The sequence below is a fragment of the Scomber japonicus genome, chromosome 13 (assembly GCF_027409825.1).
Source record: "Scomber japonicus isolate fScoJap1 chromosome 13, fScoJap1.pri, whole genome shotgun sequence".
NCBI classification, from domain to species: domain Eukaryota; kingdom Metazoa; phylum Chordata; class Actinopteri; order Scombriformes; family Scombridae; genus Scomber; species Scomber japonicus.
This window is the reverse complement of record NC_070590.1, coordinates 17,003,922-17,023,926: the sequence shown is the minus strand read 5'-3', so window position 1 is coordinate 17,023,926 and position 20,005 is coordinate 17,003,922. Positions and strand designations below refer to the sequence as shown.

At 39.9% G+C, this 20,005-nt stretch overlaps 1 protein-coding gene across 2 annotated transcripts; it reads right to left on the bottom strand.

The window, feature by feature from the left end:
* Positions 1-120: 120 nt before the first annotated feature.
* Positions 121-16,592, bottom strand: arhgap42a (Rho GTPase activating protein 42a). Of its 2 annotated transcripts, none has more exons than XM_053331163.1 (24): positions 16,033-16,592; positions 12,506-12,601; positions 12,353-12,414; positions 9,259-9,330; positions 8,270-8,371; positions 8,059-8,169; positions 7,360-7,464; positions 6,335-6,464; positions 6,117-6,217; positions 5,689-5,798; positions 5,496-5,574; positions 5,335-5,374; positions 5,188-5,250; positions 5,005-5,079; positions 4,797-4,881; positions 4,654-4,712; positions 4,368-4,473; positions 3,811-3,970; positions 3,570-3,720; positions 1,888-2,613; positions 1,617-1,776; positions 1,256-1,327; positions 1,086-1,165; positions 121-810 (listed from the first exon to the last, which is right to left on the bottom strand). In XM_053331163.1, the coding sequence occupies exons 1-24, from the start codon at positions 16,184-16,186 to the stop codon at positions 722-724; spliced, it is 2,988 nt and encodes a 995-aa protein (XP_053187138.1). In that variant the 5' UTR covers positions 16,187-16,592; the 3' UTR covers positions 121-721. The 2 variants fall into 2 exon arrangements, with proteins under 2 accessions (XP_053187138.1, XP_053187139.1); XM_053331164.1 differs by having other exon boundaries at positions 1,903-2,613.
* Between the last annotated feature and the right edge of the window lie 3,413 nt (positions 16,593-20,005).

Sequence of the window (20,005 nt, the reverse complement as noted above, 5' to 3'; positions counted from 1 at the left end):
AATTGTGTAATTTCTTCTGATGCCCCTACATTAAATCATAGAATAAAAAACAAATAATGCATAGAAAGAAAACATAATAATAATACATAGAAAGAAGTGAATCCACAAAGGCAGTAAAGTAAGTAAGTAAGTACTGTATTGGCTCTTTATTTAGTCATGAGGAGAACTGACAGAGACGGCAGCAAGAAGGTGTTTTGGCAGGATTCAGTCTTACACCACCTGTTCATACTGCTCCAGACACAAAGGTCTGAACACTGTACACATAGTTATAACACTAATAAGATAATTTACAAACATATAAATTACCAAGCTCAATAGCCTTGTACCTTGTTGTGGATAAACCACTAGAAGACACACATTTCATGTATCTACAGCACTCTCACAGTCGCAGCAAGAACACAAACAGTACAGAGGAGCTGATAGTTGATTAGGTAGAACTGTCACATATTAAAACATGACGATAGACGAGATATTAACATCTACTGCGTTACATGCTGGTTAATGACACATAAGATAAAGTAGTCAGATATAAATACAGTATACAGTCATTCATATCCAGCCACAGTAGTCAGACATACTGCTCAGTGATAACAGTGACATGATAAATATATTACATCTTTGATCAGCAGCACAGAGTATTACTGTGTGCAACTGTTAGGTCCCTAAAATCTATGTTAGATCGTTGTGTTATTCAGTGATGTGATGAGGTCATCGTGGTTTCTCAGGTGTACGTGACGTAGTTTTCAGGTATGAGACCTGTCTTGCCATTGTATGTCGCCTGAAGCCAACCTGGCTCCACAGATGGGTGAACTGCAGACACAAACAACTCAAGTCAACTCAGCAAGTCAAGACAAGGATCCTCAAACAGCAAATACGCCTCCTGCATTTCATCCTATATAACGTCTACACCCCTAATCTGACCTGGACTTTTCACTACACAGATTTTAGATAAAGAAGAATTTTCTGAACATGTAGAAAGATTAAGATTAGGATTATGTGAATATAAATCAGAAAACAAACTTCACTAAGTAGTTTCCTGAACATCAAAGATCCATCAGGAAATATAACTATATAAGCTTTCTTACCGTTTGAGAACAGCGCCCCCTGTGGAAAACTGAGCTCATGGCTGTGCTCTGCCTCACATGAATACAGAGCTTTTGCTTCCCTGAGCAAAAAAGAAAGAAAAGTAGTTGGTGAAACAGAAGGACAGTTTCATTTATCAGTATATTGTTTTTCATATCTGAAATCTTCTCACCTTCCTGAGGAACAAATATCTAATGCTGAGGAGAAAACTGAACTCTCGCGCTGCGGTGCTCTGATTGATAATCTGTAACACACAAACAGTACACATGAACAAAATGATAACCTTCAGTATGTAGCTCAGAGTGAGTTTGTTTTGAACAGATTATCAACATCTGAAACAAAACAGAACTGACATGTCAACAGAACTTGAGTTTAAAAACTAGACCTTTTTTTTTTTTCTTACAGTGTACACTGATTTTTAAAATGACTTTTAAGCTACCTACATTCCTTAAGATTCCAGCAGAACGGCACCAGGGATGATAAAAGTTGTGCCATTCAGTATTGAAATATATAAAATAATTTTACAGACTTACATTGATCCTGGCCTCTGGTAACCGTTGCTTGATGTTGCTGCAGAGAGTTTCGGGGTCAGATCGGAACCACAGCGCATGTGTGAAGGTTTACGTATGTGTGTTGCCTCGTGTTGGTCAAGCGACATGAGACTCTGTACCGATCCGTGACAGCTTTTGTAATCTGAGACAGAACAGAAGAAATCAAAGCTGAACATGAGCAGAGGAGTGACTGACACGTTTCATATCCCACAGATTTATCTAACAAACTTCTGATATATTCACATTGATTTACCACAGAAGAACGCACCCTCCGAGATGTGCAGGGAGGTGAGAGAGGAGGATGTGGAAAGGTGGTAGGGAAACAAGGAGGAGGAGGAGGAAGAGGATGAGGAGGCAGTCCTGTAAGAAGTTCTGTGCTGCCGAGAAGGGGAGGTAGTGTCTGTTGCTCTGGTTTCTGTGACAGTGGAGGAGGCACAGGATGTGTTTCTTTGATCCACTGAATGAGTGCTCTTCAGAGAAGAGACAGATGACATTCTCTGAACCTGTCGAGCCACCCTGCCCTCCTCGTTGGAGGAGGTCAGGGTGGAAACGATTGACGAGGAGGCTCTGGAGGCAGACCTGGACTCCTTCACAGATGACAAGGAGGCCGCTGAGTTTCCTTTGACAGACGGACTCCTCTCTGCTGCAGAGAGTAAAGAGGATGTGGAAGAGGACACAGAGGAGGTCTTCTGGGCCGGGGTGAGCTGCGAGGAAGTCCAGGAAGAGGAAGGCGGGAGCTGAGGGGAGGCAGCGCTGTCTGTTGGCCGTTTTTGATCCTTCCCGTTTGAGGAAATGTGGGACGGGGAGCAGGAGGAAACTTCAGGTGGAGACGGCTGTGCTGTGGAGGACGAGCCGGGCTCTGCAGCAGGAGAGGAAGGTGGTGAGGTCTGAGACAATCCGTTTTTCTCAGATGAGTGTGAGGACAGAGACTCCTGGCTGCCCATCGGAGTTGTGCTGGAGCTGCTGCTGAATGTGTCACCTGGAAGGAAGAAAAGAAACAAGTCACACAATTAAGAGACTAAAGCTCAGAGATTAGATAGTTTAAAGGGCTATTCCACTGCTCTACTAAAAATGCATTCACAATAAATTATGCTTGTTTTTATGCTTGTTTTTCACTCCTGCCTGTCTGTGTGCTTTTGGGAATCTCGGACATCTGTAATTTAAGAGTTGATTAGCTGAAAAGCTTTACTCAGCAGTTCAAATAATGAGTGCATAACTGCACCGGGTCTTCCTGCTTAGACAATAGTGTGCTTCCAACTTTGTGGCAACAGTTTGGAGAATGCCCTTTGCTGCTTCAACACGACAGTGCCACGGTGCACAAAGCAAAGTCCATAAAGAAATGGTTCTCCTAGTTTGGTGTGGAGAATGTTGACTGGCGTGCAAAGAAACCTGATTGCATCCAGCCTCAACTGGACTTTGAGCTAAGCCTTATCATCCAACATTATTGTCCAACCTCCCTGAAGCTCCTCTAGCTGAATAGAAGCAAAATGTTGTGGAAAGCTTTCCCAAAAAAGTTACAGCTGCATATTAACGCTCGTGGTTTTGGGATGACATGTTTAATAATTACATGAGAGTATTATGCAGCCATTTTCATTTCCACTGTTCAGTTGCTGATAATGATGCCCAGTTGTGTGCCTGTGAAAGCATATTCAAGTGTGAGCAGTTTATTATCATTAAACTATGAAAAACACACGTGATTTCTGTCTTTGTCATGAACACAATAAAGATAAAATGTTACAACATCTCATGCAGTGCTTTGCTGTGAATGTTTCTCTTTATCTGACTTTGACCTTAAATTAAAGATCGGAGCACTTGCTGTTTAGTGTTTGTTTTGTGTGTTCAGTAATGTGATGAATTCAAATGTATTAACAGGGAGACAGCGTTGGGATTTGAGTTCACTAACGTAAAGAAAGTGTATATTAAAGAAAGTCTCACTGTCGTTGTCTGCGAGGCAGAGAGCTGGAGGGTAGAGGCGCGGCTTCCTCTTTCCAGATGACAGACAGATGGCTTTGTTCCTCCGAGGAGTCGCCCGAGAGGATGGAGCCGGAGGTAACGGCACTGAAAGGTCTGGGGCCTCACCAAAGATCTGACAGAAACATGTAGTACATGTGTGTTAGTTGTGTTTATGTGTGTGTGTGTGTGTGTGTGTGTGTGTGTTTGTGTTTGTAGAGCGCACTTTGTGACGATTTTCAATGATAATCTCCACGACAATGTTCTGAAACTTGATGTTCATCATGGCGGCCACTGTCTCTTCCTGTGACCTCATCAACGTGGGGCCAAAGATCATCCCCAGGTTGGACACGGTCATCATGTTCTGGTCACTGTGAGAGGAGACCCTGCGCACACACACACACACACACACACACACACACACACGTTTTTATGAGGTCTGTGCTTCTACATTCAATCAAGCAAATAACCTTAACATTTCTAAATGAATATGCAGAGTTTTTATGGTGTGATTTTGACCTTTCTTTAAATTATGTATATAAGCACAGACTAGATTAGGTGTTTCACAAACAGAAGTCCTGTAAAGATGCATCATTACATGTTGCTCTACAACTCAGCCAACAGGAAACAACACAGGAAATAGGAAGACTAGAAAAAAGTAGAATGGAAAAATATGACTGTTTAAGGCAATTATCTTATCTTTTTAGACAAATAAGCTCTAAATGTCAAACAGATATACGGGACAGATCAGTACAAGCAGAGTATGTGTTAATATGTTCATACTTGAGGAGGTGATTGGTTAAGAGGTCCAGCATTGTTCTGTTTTTCTCTGGTAGTTTGTGAACAAGAGCATGAATCGCTCTCACTCGATGCTTCTGGTCATCGTACTCTGTGAAGACGAAGAGATGTGACTCAGTGGTGAAAGTTGACGTGCTTCTGTTTACACCAATGAAGTCATCCATGTTTACAACGAAGTGAGGCAGTATAATGGAATATAAACACTGGTGGAGTATTACAGATCACTCTACATATTTAGTTGTGTTTGGAAAGAGGCAGCAGAGGATCTTACTTGCAGCCTTGATGAATTCTTTGTGCAGTCTGTAGGTCAGGAGTGGCTCTGCCAGACACCTGTATGCACATTAGAAATCATAAACTCATAATTCATGAGCAGTGTTATTCAATAAAGCTGCTGTTTAATATACTGTATGTTACCTGAAGTAATTCTTGAGGCCGCTAGTGATGGTCTTGTTGTCCCAGGCGTCTGTATCCAGCTGTGTGTCAGAGGGTGCAGTGGACGCTACAGGAGAGTAGAGACTTAATGATTCATCTGTAGTGACAGATTTCAAATTACAGCCCACTGATTGTGCTTCTCCATACAGGAGGTGATATGATACACAGGAGACAGCAAGGGGTTTCTTACCAAACACACTCGTCATCAACCGCTGCACTTTGGAGTTAACTCCTCCAATCCTGTACAGTCCCAGCGTGGTGATGCCTTCATGCACACACAGACATGTTTCACTGATAAATCAACACTATTGATACAGTACTTACAAGCATTTTATTTTCTCACAATCATACACATTTTAAGAAGTAGGGATACCTCTCATTTCAACCACCTCAATGCACTTCCTCACAAAGTTGACGCCTGCCTCATTGAGAAATGCTGAAAAACAAACAGTACATTTCTGATGAAAGAGGAAATATTAACACTGTAGATGTTATGCATGGAATAAACCAGGATACTTACTCTCCTCCTTTTTGCTGAGTAATGAGGGCAGTGTGTAGATCTGAGGAAAAAAAGATTGAAACAAGTAAGTAAACATTATTTTTCATTATTGTGTTTATATAATAAAATCCTGTACATGTTTTCCTGATGATATTATTGGTTAATGGTGGATATACTCATACAGGTTCTTTTCCATCCATGGCCTCCATCCACAGGCGCCGGTTGGCCTCAGAGAGTGCTTGCAGGGTGATGACGCCATGCCTGCAGAGAAAAAAGGGATCATGTTAGCCAAGACTGACCCAACAGTCACTACATCTGAATTTATTTATTCCAAAAATGTGCCTATGCTACAAAAAACTCTCAATCATCTCTCACCTCTCCACCACCTCGATGTCGAAGCAGAAGCGTTTGTCGATGGAATCAGTTTTTCTTCTGACACACGAGCGCAGCTTGAACATCTCCGGTGTCCCATTCACCACTCCGTTCTGTAAACAGTCAGATATGATTGCACCAAACACTCAATATGACATATTTATGTTAGAAGTCATGTAAATATTCATAAAAACCCTGAAATCTCTTAAAGTTTCTCAGCACTACATGTTTCATGACATATCTTCCAGTCACTGGTTTTCCATTTATTTCAGTATGTTTTTAAAATAAGTGACACTAGCTTGAGGTTGATGATCCATGTTGCCTTTATTTTTTTTGACATATTATTTTAACCACATTAAACCACATCAATGCAGATGAGAGCAACCAATCAAATATGGCAGTTGTCAGATGTTTCTGTGCAACTGGCTCACCTGTCTGCTGGCTGGTCTGGCCTCTGTGTTGCTCATGGTGAACATCTTAGAGCTTTTTTCATATGTACAGTAGTATCTGGTCCACACACTGCCCAGTGGACCTAAAATACATGACACAGATGCCAGTTTTATGTAGGTCTTATTGCGTAACTGTGGTGTTTGATTTTGTACAGCTTGAGTGAGAAGAAGAGAGAAAGAGGAAATGTTGTGTCTCTCACGTTTCTCTTGTATGTACAGATATCCCTCCATTGTGAAGCAGCCAGGGGCTTTGAAGTCCTCTTCTGCGGATCGGATCCTCTTCATCAGCCTCTCAACCTCCACACGTGTACTTTCAAAGTTGTTGCGAGCCTTTATAACATACATAGACATGGTTACTTAGTTCAGATGTGTAAATTACAATAAGACTAAATGTGATTTTTTTTTGTGATGACGCTTGTCTGAGTCTTATTTGATAATCCAAAACATTTCTCTTAAGCATTTAAAAAGTGTCTTATTTTAACAACAAGATTGCAACAGATTTATAGGGAGGTGACGCTGCATTTTAATTTTACATAAAGAAAGAGACAAACTGAGATGACACTGCTCAGTCAGTGCTCACTGAAGTGTGTCAGTAGCACAGTAGCAGTTTAAAAAAGGTCCTAAAAGCTGGCATGGAATACCAAGTCAAAGTCTCCTGTTGTTTACTTATTCTTTGGTCCAATATACACTAATTAAACATAACACTGCTATTTACTCTATTTCATTTAGTGAAGTTCTTCTAAGGCTGTTTGTGTTAATAAGATTAAATATGAATGCTTTTGAAAAGTTTAGGAACAAAAAAAAAAGATTTTTATAGAAAAACATTTCACAACTTATGTGTCCATTGGCACTGGTATTGAAACATTTTAGGCCAGTCAATCATCGGATTGTCCATTAAGCTTCTAGTAAGTGTGATTTTGACTATTTCCAAATAAATCAGTAGAACAAAGTTTGAGCCACTGAACAGCAAAATCACAATTTCTTCTAGACTTAACCTTTTTAAACTATGGCTGAAAATTATTTACACAGTGTTCAACATTTTGGGAGTGTTACGTGTGTGGGTTTTCCACACTCAGACAGGTTGTGTCAGATGCATTCCTAAAATGACTTTCTATAAATGGCTGCTAAGAGGCAGGTAGGCCAGACAAAAACTTACCAGCTAATAACAGATATTATTTATATGTAATATCAGGCTCAAATTTGCTTGAAATAGACATATACTTACATTCTGCAGGTTAAACTGAAGCTGCTGCTTGTAGGGTTCAAACTCACTGGCCAGCTCGTAGCCCTCATGGTAGAACGTCAACAAGCCCTGCAGGAAGGCTAATAACTGAAGAACAGAGGAGAGGAGAAATATTAGCAAAGGGCTTGGGTGTGCAGAGTATAATGAGAGGATTACAAAAGAATGATTGTCAGTCATCTGCTCAATCAATCACAATAACCCCATAAAGAGAAAAATCCCTGAAACTCTGCTTGTTATTTGGTTTGCTGTTCTTGTTTACACTACAACAAAGAGTTTCCCTCTCTTTGAGGCGGAAGAGATCGCCATACAGGAAGTGCCGCTCCAGCAACAGGAAGTGGGCTTTACTGATATCTATCATTAAAACATTTTTATCACCAGAACACAGTGTGTGTAATGTTTGTTTTTCAGGTCCTGGCTCAGCTGTCTTTTCATGATCATGTCTGTACAAACTGATGTCACAAGCAGCGCAAAATTGACTAATTTTCCTGTGATGAAACCTTGTCTGCTGATGGCTCTGATTTCACCAGCCAAGGTTTCACCATATTTCTCCCAAAAAAAAAAGACTTGACACAGGAGGCAAACAGGCCGACAGTCATGTTGTGTGTGTTATTACAAATGTTATTTGTGTGAAAATTAACAAACAAATATGACAATTAGAGAGTGTACAGTATGTGAACTCACTGGCTCCACAAATTCAAACTTCTTTCTCTCCTGCACCTGTTGGATCTTGAAGACATACTGCAGCGATGCATCATAAAACACCTGCCGGTCTTTACTCATCTGTGAATCAGCCTGCAATGAAAACAGCCACAACAGACACATGGTACATTACCTAACACTTCTGGGGGAAAAAACTTGGTGTGTGGATTTATCAGGAATCGGGGCAGTTTACCTCGTTTAGCTGTGATTCCTTCTTTTTGGAGGAAAGGCTGAGGTGTTTATCTAGAACAGAGTAGTACCTTTCTGTCTCCTTGTCAAACTGTTTCTTTCCCTCCTGAGGAAGACAGTGATGTGAAGATGACATTAGCAATAAGGAAAGACAAATATTTACATCTGATAATGCAGATGTTTACTAACTTTTTCCCCCATCAAATCTACAGTGAGATCTCTGCACCTTGCAAATATTTTCACAAGTAAAAAAAAAGTTCAATAAGATTTGAAGATGAACTAAAATTCCAGTTTCCACAAAGCTATGGCATTTGAGAGCGCAGTGGGAATATTAATAATCTCAATAAAGAGACACGGCCAAAATATTTGAGTTCCTTTTCCAAAACAGCTGCAGCTCTTAACTGCACATGTCCAGCCACTGTTCGGTGTCGCTCACACACTGCTGCAACATTCAACAGGCTGCCTGTGTTCATCTCAATCATTACTGACAAACAAGCTATGATTTCACTTTCAGGATTAGTTTAAGCTGGGACCACTTCCTTTTCTTTTAACACTGCATACCACACAACACTGTTATCTCTACTTCTTTTTCTTTCTGGGGAGAGCCAGGAGTAAAAAAAAAAAGGAGATAAACTGAATTATAAGACTTGAGACAGCTGCTGAAACCAGACACCAGACTCACTTTGTGTTTACACTGCCTCACTGAGTTCAACTGTCTCGCTCAGTCTGTGACGCGCTCTCTGTCCTCCCTCTCAGCGTCCGTTCCCATGACCTTATTACTGACACTGGACTGTGATCCATCGTTTTTCTGAACTAACTGGATTCTCTGGCCACTGACCGAGAGACCCAACAGGACCAGACCTGAGCGTGATGATGCATCACCACCCACAGCGTTACTAATGGACACGACTTGCTTAATGAACTGTGCTAAAGTTTTTAATACCACCCACGGTTCTTTAATGTCAGCTTTTAAGTACCAATCACAGCTTGTACCTTCACAGCTCCAATCTGCTCCTTACGAAACCTCTCGAGTGGTGAGATCAACACGTCATCGGCATTCTGGATCTGAAAGAGGAAATAAACCAAGGCTGAGACCAGGAACAGACGTAAGACAACACTATAGTCACTGCTGTTGACAGTTTAGTGCAGTGCTCCATGAGGGCTGCAGAGGTGACTTCAGAGGTTTTTCAAATCTGATTCTGTGTCAAATTTGTCTTAAACACATTTTTAGACAATTGCTTCGTTTGAGAGCAGCTGTTGACATGAAACCTTTAGAGAAAAAAAGTCAAATTCAATCCCCCAACTCCTCACATTTTTTAAAAAGAAAGACATCATCATGGGATGTTAACTTCATAAATATGTAGTATCAAAGCGTATCTAAGGCTGAGATAATTTTAATCTGTCTGATGCTGTCCTCACTGAGTGCTTTATTTAACCAGGACTGACTTTCAGATAAGACACAGGTGTTGAAGTATGTAAATATTTGAAAAAGCAAAAAGGATTCAAACTGAAATGTCTCAACTCATACGTCTTACCTGTTTACATACGCGGACACCTCAGAAGAGCCATCAGAATACCATAGTTATAGCTAGCTAACACGTTAATTTGACTTACTATCAATCATTTTTAGTGCAATGGTGCAATATGATGAACTGAGTATTTTATGGACTTCCAAAATCACAGAAACAAAGATCTAAATGCAAATATTAAACTGAAAATAGAATAAGACAAACACTAACAGTAGCTTTTCTGCCAGGATTAGCACTGCAAATGATGTCAGGCTGAGGTAAACCACTTCAGTAAAAATTGGCAAAGTCTACTATGGGCTCTTGCTTCAGTTGGGTAACTGACAGTTTTGACTTTTCGTCTGATTGGACGTGCAAATTTCACCAGAAAACCTCCAAAAAAGGACGGTGCAATTATGGTAACACTTCTGCAGCTTTCTGTACAGTATGAAGGACAAATTTGTGGTTGATGTTGAGACTTGAGTCAAGCAGTGAGACGAGCAGCTATCAGAGCTCTGGTGTTTATATTAAGTCTGGGCCTTCTTTAGTCATGAGTCTATAAATTGCCAGTCTTGGTCATGTCTTGCTTTGTTCTGTCTAGTTGATTTAAGTATTAGGCTCTAAATAGCTTACTGGTCTCGCATCATGACTTCACTTTCACTTCACTTTAGTGCTGCACCAGTAGCCAAAGAAAGATCTGCTTTCTTTGTACGCTCTTTTTTTCACCACATTATCCACAGTATCCAGGGTGAAACAGGAAACTACGAGACTGAAGGCCATTGTCAAATCTCAATAATAGCCCTTTCAGGTTGAACAGCTAGGTATTTCAAAGGAGTTCATTTGCTGGAAGTTTGTGTAGCTATCCTTGTTAGGACATTTCATTGACTTCCATTCGCTGTGGACAGATGAACTCAAACCCTGAACCCTAACCTTAACAAAGACCTCAGAGATGACGTTTTGCCTCATTAGGCTTTGGTCCCATGAGAACTACTGGTCCCAACAAGGTTGGTGTTTATACCGGAAATGGTCCCCAAGAAGTAACAAAAAAACATGCACACACACACATATTGAACCCTTTTATGGACTTTCCCAGGCAGTCAGGGCTCTGCTGCTCACAGTCTCACAGGGGAATTGGCAGAATAGGTTCCACATGGTTCCTCTGTAACCAGACCATGCACACAGCCACAAAGACACACACACACACACACACACACACACACACACACACACTCGCACACAGGCCTATACATGCAGCAGCACATTACACACATACATTGCAGAGGTCTGCCTGCACACAGACTGTGCCAGGCTCCAGTCACTCCCACACAAAGGCCTCCAGTTGATGGAGAGTCTGTAACTCAAAGAAGTTTTCTTAAGTCTCCATGGAGCTCACAGTGCTGCTGGCATCCTGTTTTCCCGACAAATGTGTGAATCAGACTTGCGGGAAAACCAGATTAATACAAGGATCCGAGGAAGACAGTGTGGTGGATCCAGTGATGGTTTCTGACAAAGACTGTAACTGTAACTACAGTCTTTTAGGTTACGTTCACGCCGCAGTTAAAAGTGACCTGAATCCAATTTGTTTGCTCAAATGTGACCCATATCTGATTTGTTTCTGACAATGTGAACAGCACAAGTCGCATTGAATCTGACATTTCCAAATACGATTCAGGCCACTTTCAAATGTGCTACTGAATTGGATACATATCAGATTTTTTTGAATGCGACCGCAATCTGAACAGACAACACACAGCTAATGCTCGGCATAAAGACATCATTAAAGTATTCATTTTCTTTCTCCTCTTCCTCCTTTTTAACATCACCCTCTCACACACTGTTTTTAACATTAGACCATAAATGAGACTACCAGTAACTTCACCAGCTGTTGCTGTTGCCATGTTCGCTTCCGTAAACACCGTTCTGTGCGTGACGTCATTAATGATCAACTGAGCTGAGGTCACTTCAGGAGGACATCATTTAAAAGTGTAATATGAACAACCAAACAAAAAATCGGATTTGAGCAATAAGGCCTGCAGTGTGATTAGCCTTAGATTAGGTGACATCTGCAATGTTGCACTTCAATATTAAGACAAGATGCACTTGTTGAGTAAAAAGAAACTATTAGTTTAGACCTTTGTGGGAAAACATTTGATTGAAAGGAGATTTGGGTCTAATGGTGTTTTAAGACCAGTGCTGTCTTTCTCTTTTTCTAAACTCTTTAAACATTTGAATAATAACTAATAATAATAATGGATACAGGGAGACTTATCTGTCTAAGAGTGATATTTAAAAAATGACAAAAATGCTGAAATATAATCTTTAAAAAACAAATTAAATAAAAAACAAAATACCAAAGTGTTGCGTGAATCTATTTTATTCTATTTATTCGATGCTTTCTAGGCTAGTTGACTGATCTATAGCACCATACCAACCTTTATCTTTCACTTAAAATGGCCACAAACGACAAAATGTCTTCAATGTTGCAGCTTCCCCTTTTTATTTAGTACAACCTAAAAACTGAATTTTGCTTTTCTCTTTCTCCTCTGTCTCCCTCTCTCACAGACCCACAGGTGTTTTCTTACCAGTCGTTTTCTCTCCTCTTCCATGGTGCTCAAGAGCTGCGAGAACTCCTTTAAGGACTGAGCTGCAAAGGAAAGGACACGCTTCAAATCTGTAAACACTGATCATATTCAATATATGTTGTCCGAATATTCTGAATCATTTTTTCTTCTCACCGATATTGATCTCATCATCAGTCTCAGCATCTCCAATACACTCAAACTGGAAATCCTGTAGAGACTGTGAGAAGCGCTGGACAGCGAGAGAAAGACCTGAGAGAAAGATAGAGAGAATCACATCAAGCTACAGTCATGTTATTGCCATTGTTCGTTATGCACAAGAATGCTCTCGGTATGCAGACTGCTGTAATAATCCCATCCCCCCTACATGCAGCATAACTTCTGTAATAAAGTATTTATTTTTCCTATGAGGCTTAGTGAGACACAAGATGTCAAAGTCTGATGTAAACAAACCGCCACGCCCTGCCGTAAATCCGTCTGACGGGCTCAGTGTCAGGAGACTGTGTTTACATGTCCAAACAACACTCCAATAATAAAGTTTAATACCACCTTTTTATTCTCTGAGGCGCACAGATTTGTCTCACACTCACACGCCCACAACTATGGGTCTATATGTCAGCCGCAGCATTTTAATCACAGTGTAATAAATCGATGATAAAATCACATCCTTTTATACCAGACTTCAAAAACAATGTGGTCGGGTTCACTGCATGACAAAGACAAACGCAGCATGAGCAACAGAATAATCTTCTGATGGAAACTTATATTCAACTTTATATTTTTATGATTATCTAAAGACACAATATGTAATCCAGATTGATTGGAGAAACTTTTAGTATAAACAAAACAAACTATTTATTTGTGTTGTTTGTATTGGGTCTGTTTTTTTCTTTTGTCAAAAATGATAAAATATTAGATATACAAAGTACAGAACTCTTGACTAGAACTTAAGTACAATGTTTTCTGATTGGATTGAACACTAAAATGATTAATGTGAATGTATGGTAATTACATGGTCAAAAATACTGACTGGGTGTATAATTATGAATACATGGTGTGTTTAAAATGTCTGCAGATGTACAGCTGTCTACATACTGACTCTAACATTTTTTTTAGATCAACAAATCATAACACACTCATAACTATTGTGCTGTTTTCCTTCTCCTTCTTCATAGACCTCAACCAACCCAAAAAATGTTAACACACTTCAATCACACTGGGTAACATGTTCCTTTGATTTCCACTCAGTCCCTCAGTGCCGCCATAAATACTCAGTGACTGTCCAAATGTGTATCAATGCGCAGCTGAAAATAGTCCCCCAACAAATGCACTATTTACTCCTGTTTGAGTCGTGTTTGCTAAAAACTGAAGTGCACAGCTGTTTTGGGAAAATAGCACTCAGCCTTTTTGAAAAGAAACAGTTTATTCTCAACCCATCGTTAAATATTTACATCTTCAGAATGAATGAATGGATTAGGGCTACGAGCCACAAACAGACGGAGGCAGGGGGGCCTGGAAGTACTGTGAGTCGGACTAATGCACTGTTGGTTTTTGCCTTTTCATGGGATTTATTGACAATGAGGAACGTGTATGTCAGCTTTATCCATTAATAATAAAAAAAGACTTCAGTTTATAGTTATGAGATTCAAAATGTATATTACTTGACACATATTTCATGACAGTGTTGCTCAAATTGCACTAAAAAACAATAATATCAGATTAAAGGATGCCAATATTTAAAACATTTTTCTTATTGTCAAAAATGAACTCATCCTACTTGCGTACGTGTATCCACAGTCTGATGTATCTCACTCCATTGAAGGCCTTTATTGTTGTTAAAAACTATTACAAACACACCAGTGAGCGACACTGTTGACCTGGGTGACGTGTTTCTTTCCATGGAAGAGAGTGGGCAAGGTAGGTTGTTCCCAAATGCCTCCAAAGACTAATAACAGACATCATATCCTTTAACAACACCAGATTCTGATAAAAGTCAAATTTCCACCATAGGTAAAGAATCACAATAACATCTAACTGCTGTAATTACTGTATCAGAAAAAGGAAATAACACAGACTTAAGTCACAGTGGACCTTTCTGAATTGTCACAGCGCTAATAACGTCTCTCTTCCTTTAAGGCTGTCGGTGAGTATAGTCGAGGAAGCATATCCTGTGTAATTGAAGGGCTCGAATGAATGGAGCCATCATTTATATTAATTACACCTGTGCTTTTCATCCTATGACAAGTCAAAAGTGTCTCTACTACATTGTGTGGATTATTATGCTAAAACTATACTGTGAGGTCTCTGGGGATTCCCGTACCCTGCTGAGCACACACACTTATTCATGTTAACCACACAGCAGTCATGTTGTTTCAACCCTGTTGGTGTGTGTGTGTGTGTGTGTGTGTGTGTGTGTGTGTGTGTGTGTGTGTGTGTGCTGCAGGCTGTGTTCATACTGATGACCAACAACCACAGAAACCACAGGCCGCCACACAGTGCAGGTAGGCGTGTCGGGTTTTGGACCAGAGGCGATCAAAGGTACTAACAAATGGGAGGAACCCTGCTTTTTTATCACATGAGTATGACAGGCACCATCAGACTGTGCAGCGAGGAATAAACTGACATAATGGCTGACGCAGTGATGCTCCTCAGCATGGGGAAATAAAGGAACGCCCCTTAAGGCCCTTATCATGTCAGGTGACATCAGGGCCTAATGATTAATCGATTAATTAGGATTAGCTGACTGACCGAAAATGAATTGTCAACTGTTCTGATTAATTGTGTAAGAAATTTATCAATAAAAAATGATAAACATTCACAGTTCTACGCCTCTAAAATTTGAGGATTTGCTGATTTTCTCTGTTTTACATGACTGTAAAATGGTTTGTACTGTAGTCAGACAAAGACTTTGACTCAGGGTGAATATGACAGACATTTTACAGTATTTTCTGATGTTCTTAAAACTAAATTATTACTTGTAAAAGTAATCAGCAGACTCAGTTATAATGAAAATAATTGAAAGTTTCAGCGCTGGTTGCTTTTATAGAAAAAAGTAGTTGGCACACAGTGAGCATGGATTTGTGGATTTGGGGCCTTGGACTTATTGAAGGCCCAGTCTGTGACCACAGATATCTGACTGCAAAGATGACTCACATCAATAAAATCAAACATAAAGATACATTTGATACTAACATTAATAAGAAAGCAGCACACTGTATATGATTATTTCTATATATTATGCCTCATCTATTCAAGTGGCATGGGGAAATGACCTCAGAATAAAATCATTACAGTAATGGTCAGGAATAATAGCAACATTCAGTCTTTAATTCGCTCAGCTTTACGTTAAAAACTGCATATTTTAATTGCCATTAATCATATAAAACCTGGAAAAGACATGCAAGCTTTCACCTTTCCAGGTAAGATGAGTAAAATAATGAAGAGTAATGATCTTATAAAATCTGGATAATCACCTTCCTAACTGCACATGCCATACAAACACTATTAAATGTAAATAAGCTATTAACTAACTAGGCTGAGTCTATTGTAGGCTGAAATCATTACACTGGCTCTGTCTGGTTTGATGGCCTTGCATTCCCTGCTGTTATCAGGGCAGCAGACTATGCAACTTCATCCCCACTTTCAGCCGCCCCCCCAATAGAACTCAATCGGCTTGTACTTACTTCTGAGGGCAGATATGAGCATGTTTCCATCCTTGATAAGGTCTTTTATAAACCTGTTGGTGCGCTCCAGTTCTATTTCATGGCACTGCAGCCGCTCTCTGAACTCCGGACTGTCCAGGAAAGAGTCACTAAACTCCAGCGTCGGTAGACCCATCGGTAAATGAATACACACGGATAATTATAAGAGAACTGCAATAAGAGGTAGTAACTATCCGCTCGGTGAGGTTTTCAACAGGAGACCGGCGTTTCACTGTGCTCGCAGCAGAAGTTTGCTCAGAGGTTCCTTCCAGCTCCTTTTTTTCATGCCTTTCTCACTTTTTCCCCCTTACAACTTCCGGACACTTAGACAACAGCAGTCTCTCCGCGCAGACGGGCTGGATAGTCAAATGTCGAGCTCTCCGCCGCTTCTCCTACCTTTCAAGATCAATATATCCAAATATGAGCTCACCATACCTCGCCCAATGGCTTTTTAGTCGATACAGAAACACCGAAAAGGGAGCACCGGGGTTTAGCTTTTGACGCATAAAAGCTGTCGGTAGACTGCTAGCTGTGTCTCCACACGGCTCCTACTGAAGGCTGGTTACTATGGGGACGGGAGACTCCTGCTGGCTGCTGAAATCAGGGAAAAGTTGGCCAGATACACCATAGTGATAACGTGACTTTAATACTCATACTACTCTACTAGGCCACCACTACTACTACTGCTACTAGTACTACAACTACTGCTACTACTACTACTCTACCACTACTACTACTGCTACTACTACTACTCTGTCTACCACTACTACTACTACTACTACAACTCTACTACTACTACTAGTACTTTTTTACTCTGCACCTGCTGTGTAATAATGCAAATTTCCCCATTGTGGGACTAATAAAGGAATATCTTACCTTACTTCTACTACTATTACTACTACTTTACTAGGCTACTGCTACTTCTTCTTCTACTAACTACTACTACTACTTTACTAGGCTACTGCTACTTCTTCTTCTACTACTACTACTACTAACTACTACTACTACTTCACTAGGCTACTGCTACTTCTTCTTCTACTACTACTAACTACTACTACTACTTTACTAGGCTACTGCTACTTCTTCTTCTACTACTAACTACTACTACTACTTTACTAGGCTACTGCTACTTCTTCTTCTACTACTACTACTACTACTACTTTACTAGGCTACTACTACTAGTACTTACTACTAGGCAGGATTTGAAAGGGTAAACATGTATTCACTAGTTCATGTAGATTTTGGAATGGGGGGGGGGGGGGGGATAATACAGAATCTCTATAGTGTGCTTCATTAAAGTGGTAAGAGTATACAATTTCATGCAGGTAACTGTCAAAATATTTAGCCATCAAATGGAAATTGTGTTTGTAAAATGTGTGTGTTCTCTTTATTATACTTTTAAGGGATGTTTGGTACCTAAATTGTGAGTGACATTTGTTTTTTCCCTTGATCTTATTATAAACTGCTGTACAGTACTATCTCACACACTCTAGTGAAACTATGCACATAGTTAAGGTTCATTACTTACCTTTTTTAGCCCGGACCAGATATTCATGATAGTACATAATAAATGCAAGACAGGCAGGTTTGCAAGTAGGCCTACATTTTTACTTATTTACTTATTTTCACTTATGAATGAAAGAATGCCACAGAATACCTTAAAATGCACTACGTAAAATGATATGTGATTTGCTCACATATAAGACTCCCTGCTGAAAAGGTACAGGCCAAAACAGGCCCTCTAATGTGAAAGAAATAAAGTTGGGATTTATGCCAGCAGAGCACTGGGAGGCACAGCATTGCTGAGCGCTTGCCAAATGCTCCAGGGAAACTACTGGACAGACAACATGTTTTCCTTTTCTTTTTTTTGTCTGTGTGGTGTGTGACTAAACACTATTGCAGCCAAATGTATTTAATGATCACTATACTTGGCAATAGTTATTGCTTCATACATGAACAAAGCAACCAAAACCAACCTGCTCACAGGCACATCGAGCTGTTTGGTCCTCTTCAACAATAGTCTATTCCTGAAGGAAAAAACTAGCAAAAAATGCACAAAAGATTTCCTTGTGTCAAATAAATAGCCAACCTCATAAATGTCCAACTTTCATCAGCTATATTAGCGTTCACATCTGCAATAACCCAGGTGACTTCTTGTAACAGGAGCCAGGGTATTGAGAACCAGTACTAAATTGGTAATGATTTCTGACTGGTCAGTAGCGAAATACTGCTGGACAAACGGTGCTACCATTCATTTAATCGTAATTCATTCAAACATAATCGGTAAAGGGGGCGGTAGGGTTAGGATAGGCAGGCCTAGGTGACAGCCACTCATCAGGTCGAGTCTGAGATAGAGGCAGCAAAGCTTTTCCCCCATCAACCAATCCATTGTTTGAATAATATAAAATTTTAGTCGACCAAGATTTTCCTTCATTTTAAGATAGCAAAATCACCAGGAACTTTGTCAGGAAGACAAACAAGGGTCAGACTCCTCCAGATGTGATGCTCAGAGCAGTCAGAGAGGTGAAAATGCACAATATTGTTATATAAGGACAAAAAATGCACTTAAAGGAATGATTTTTCCTGTTTATGTTCTCTTGGTGTGAACACCATGTGTGAGGTTGTTGTATTTCAATGAAACTTAACATTTAAAATATATTTTTAAGATTGTCTGCATTTTTTATTTTTCTCCTTTACAATAACACAAGGACAACAAACCCCATAGTGTGTAATTACCAAACCCACGATGAGGATGGTTGTGACAAGTGCACAAGACATATTTGACGGCCCATATCTTTTGAACAGAATCAGCTGAAGGATAGTAAGACCACTCTATTCAGACCTGACACTTTAGGCTTCCATTACAAATTAAAAGGGAAACTATTCAGTATACAGTTCATGAGGAATCCAAAGGAACATAAAAAAGTGTGAATACCAACCCATGTCTTCCCTACGTCGTCTTCCCCCTCACGGAATAATCCAGAATCTATGAATATACAAATATTGTTAATTTCAAAAGTTTAAGTGATGAACACAAGATCTGTCCCATTTCCCTGAAAAGTCTATTCTCAGTGTATGTGCACCGGAGGCTTCAATTTTCCACATTACACTTCGGAAAGTTTCATATTGGAACAGGATTGAGTTCCAAACTAGGTGTAATGTCTCAAATGGTGATTGTGGGTACATGCCAGATTTAAAGTGAGCACAGAGAAACTCTCCTTAAGCAGATGAATGTGAAAACAGTATTTTAGTGTCGCATTCATCACATACTGTATGTCAATTCTGTAAAATGAAGCTCAAACATCCTACTGAAAGAACCAGAAGAAAAACACATATTTGACGGGAGGGGGCTTTAAATCTTTAATACTTTTTTAACATAGACACAACAAATACATGTCTGTTAAACAGTGAGCATAGACAAAACAGATACAGGTGCAAAATGCAACATTTCATACTAAAGATTTAAATAAACTTGGTTTCAGTAATGATAGTGACTGAATACTGCACGAGTATCAGTGTGTCTCCCTTGTCCTCACCTCCTTGTACTTTCTTTCTGTATCTCCTTTTATGGACTTTTGCAAATGATACAACATGATGTATGCATGACATTTGTGACTTTGCACTGATTCTGATGCTTTTTATGAGTTAGCCAAATTAAGGGGTTATCTTCCAAAGTTATTGTTCTTCGTACAAAATTCCGCTTTTGTATTCCCTCATCAATAAGTCCCACCCTCTGAGTCAATGAAAAGGCACCAGATGACCTTAAGTCCCCCCTTCCAAATGAACTTGAGTAACCCCTGGTATCATCCAATCATATTGCTACATTTTACTGTAAATCCTGCCTTCTAAATTAACTTGACTAATCTCCATTCAGAAGGGGTGATTTAGCTAGTGATAAAAACGTTGTCATTAGCTGAGGTTAAACATTGCAAGAGAATAGCCAAATCCATAGTGG

Excerpts from the sequence above, each read along its gene's own strand:
- arhgap42a (XM_053331163.1), bottom strand. The coding sequence starts at position 16,186 with ATGGGTCTACCGACGCTGGAGTTTAGTGACTCTTTCCTGGACAGTCCG. Across the intron at positions 9,331-12,352 it reads AAGAGGAGAGAAAACGACTG|ATCCAGAATGCCGATGACGT; the intron begins GTAAGAAAACAC and ends TTCCTCTTTCAG. Across the intron at positions 3,971-4,367 it reads TTAACCAATCACCTCCTCAA|GGTCTCCTCTCACAGTGACC; the intron begins GTATGAACATAT and ends GTGTGTGCGCAG.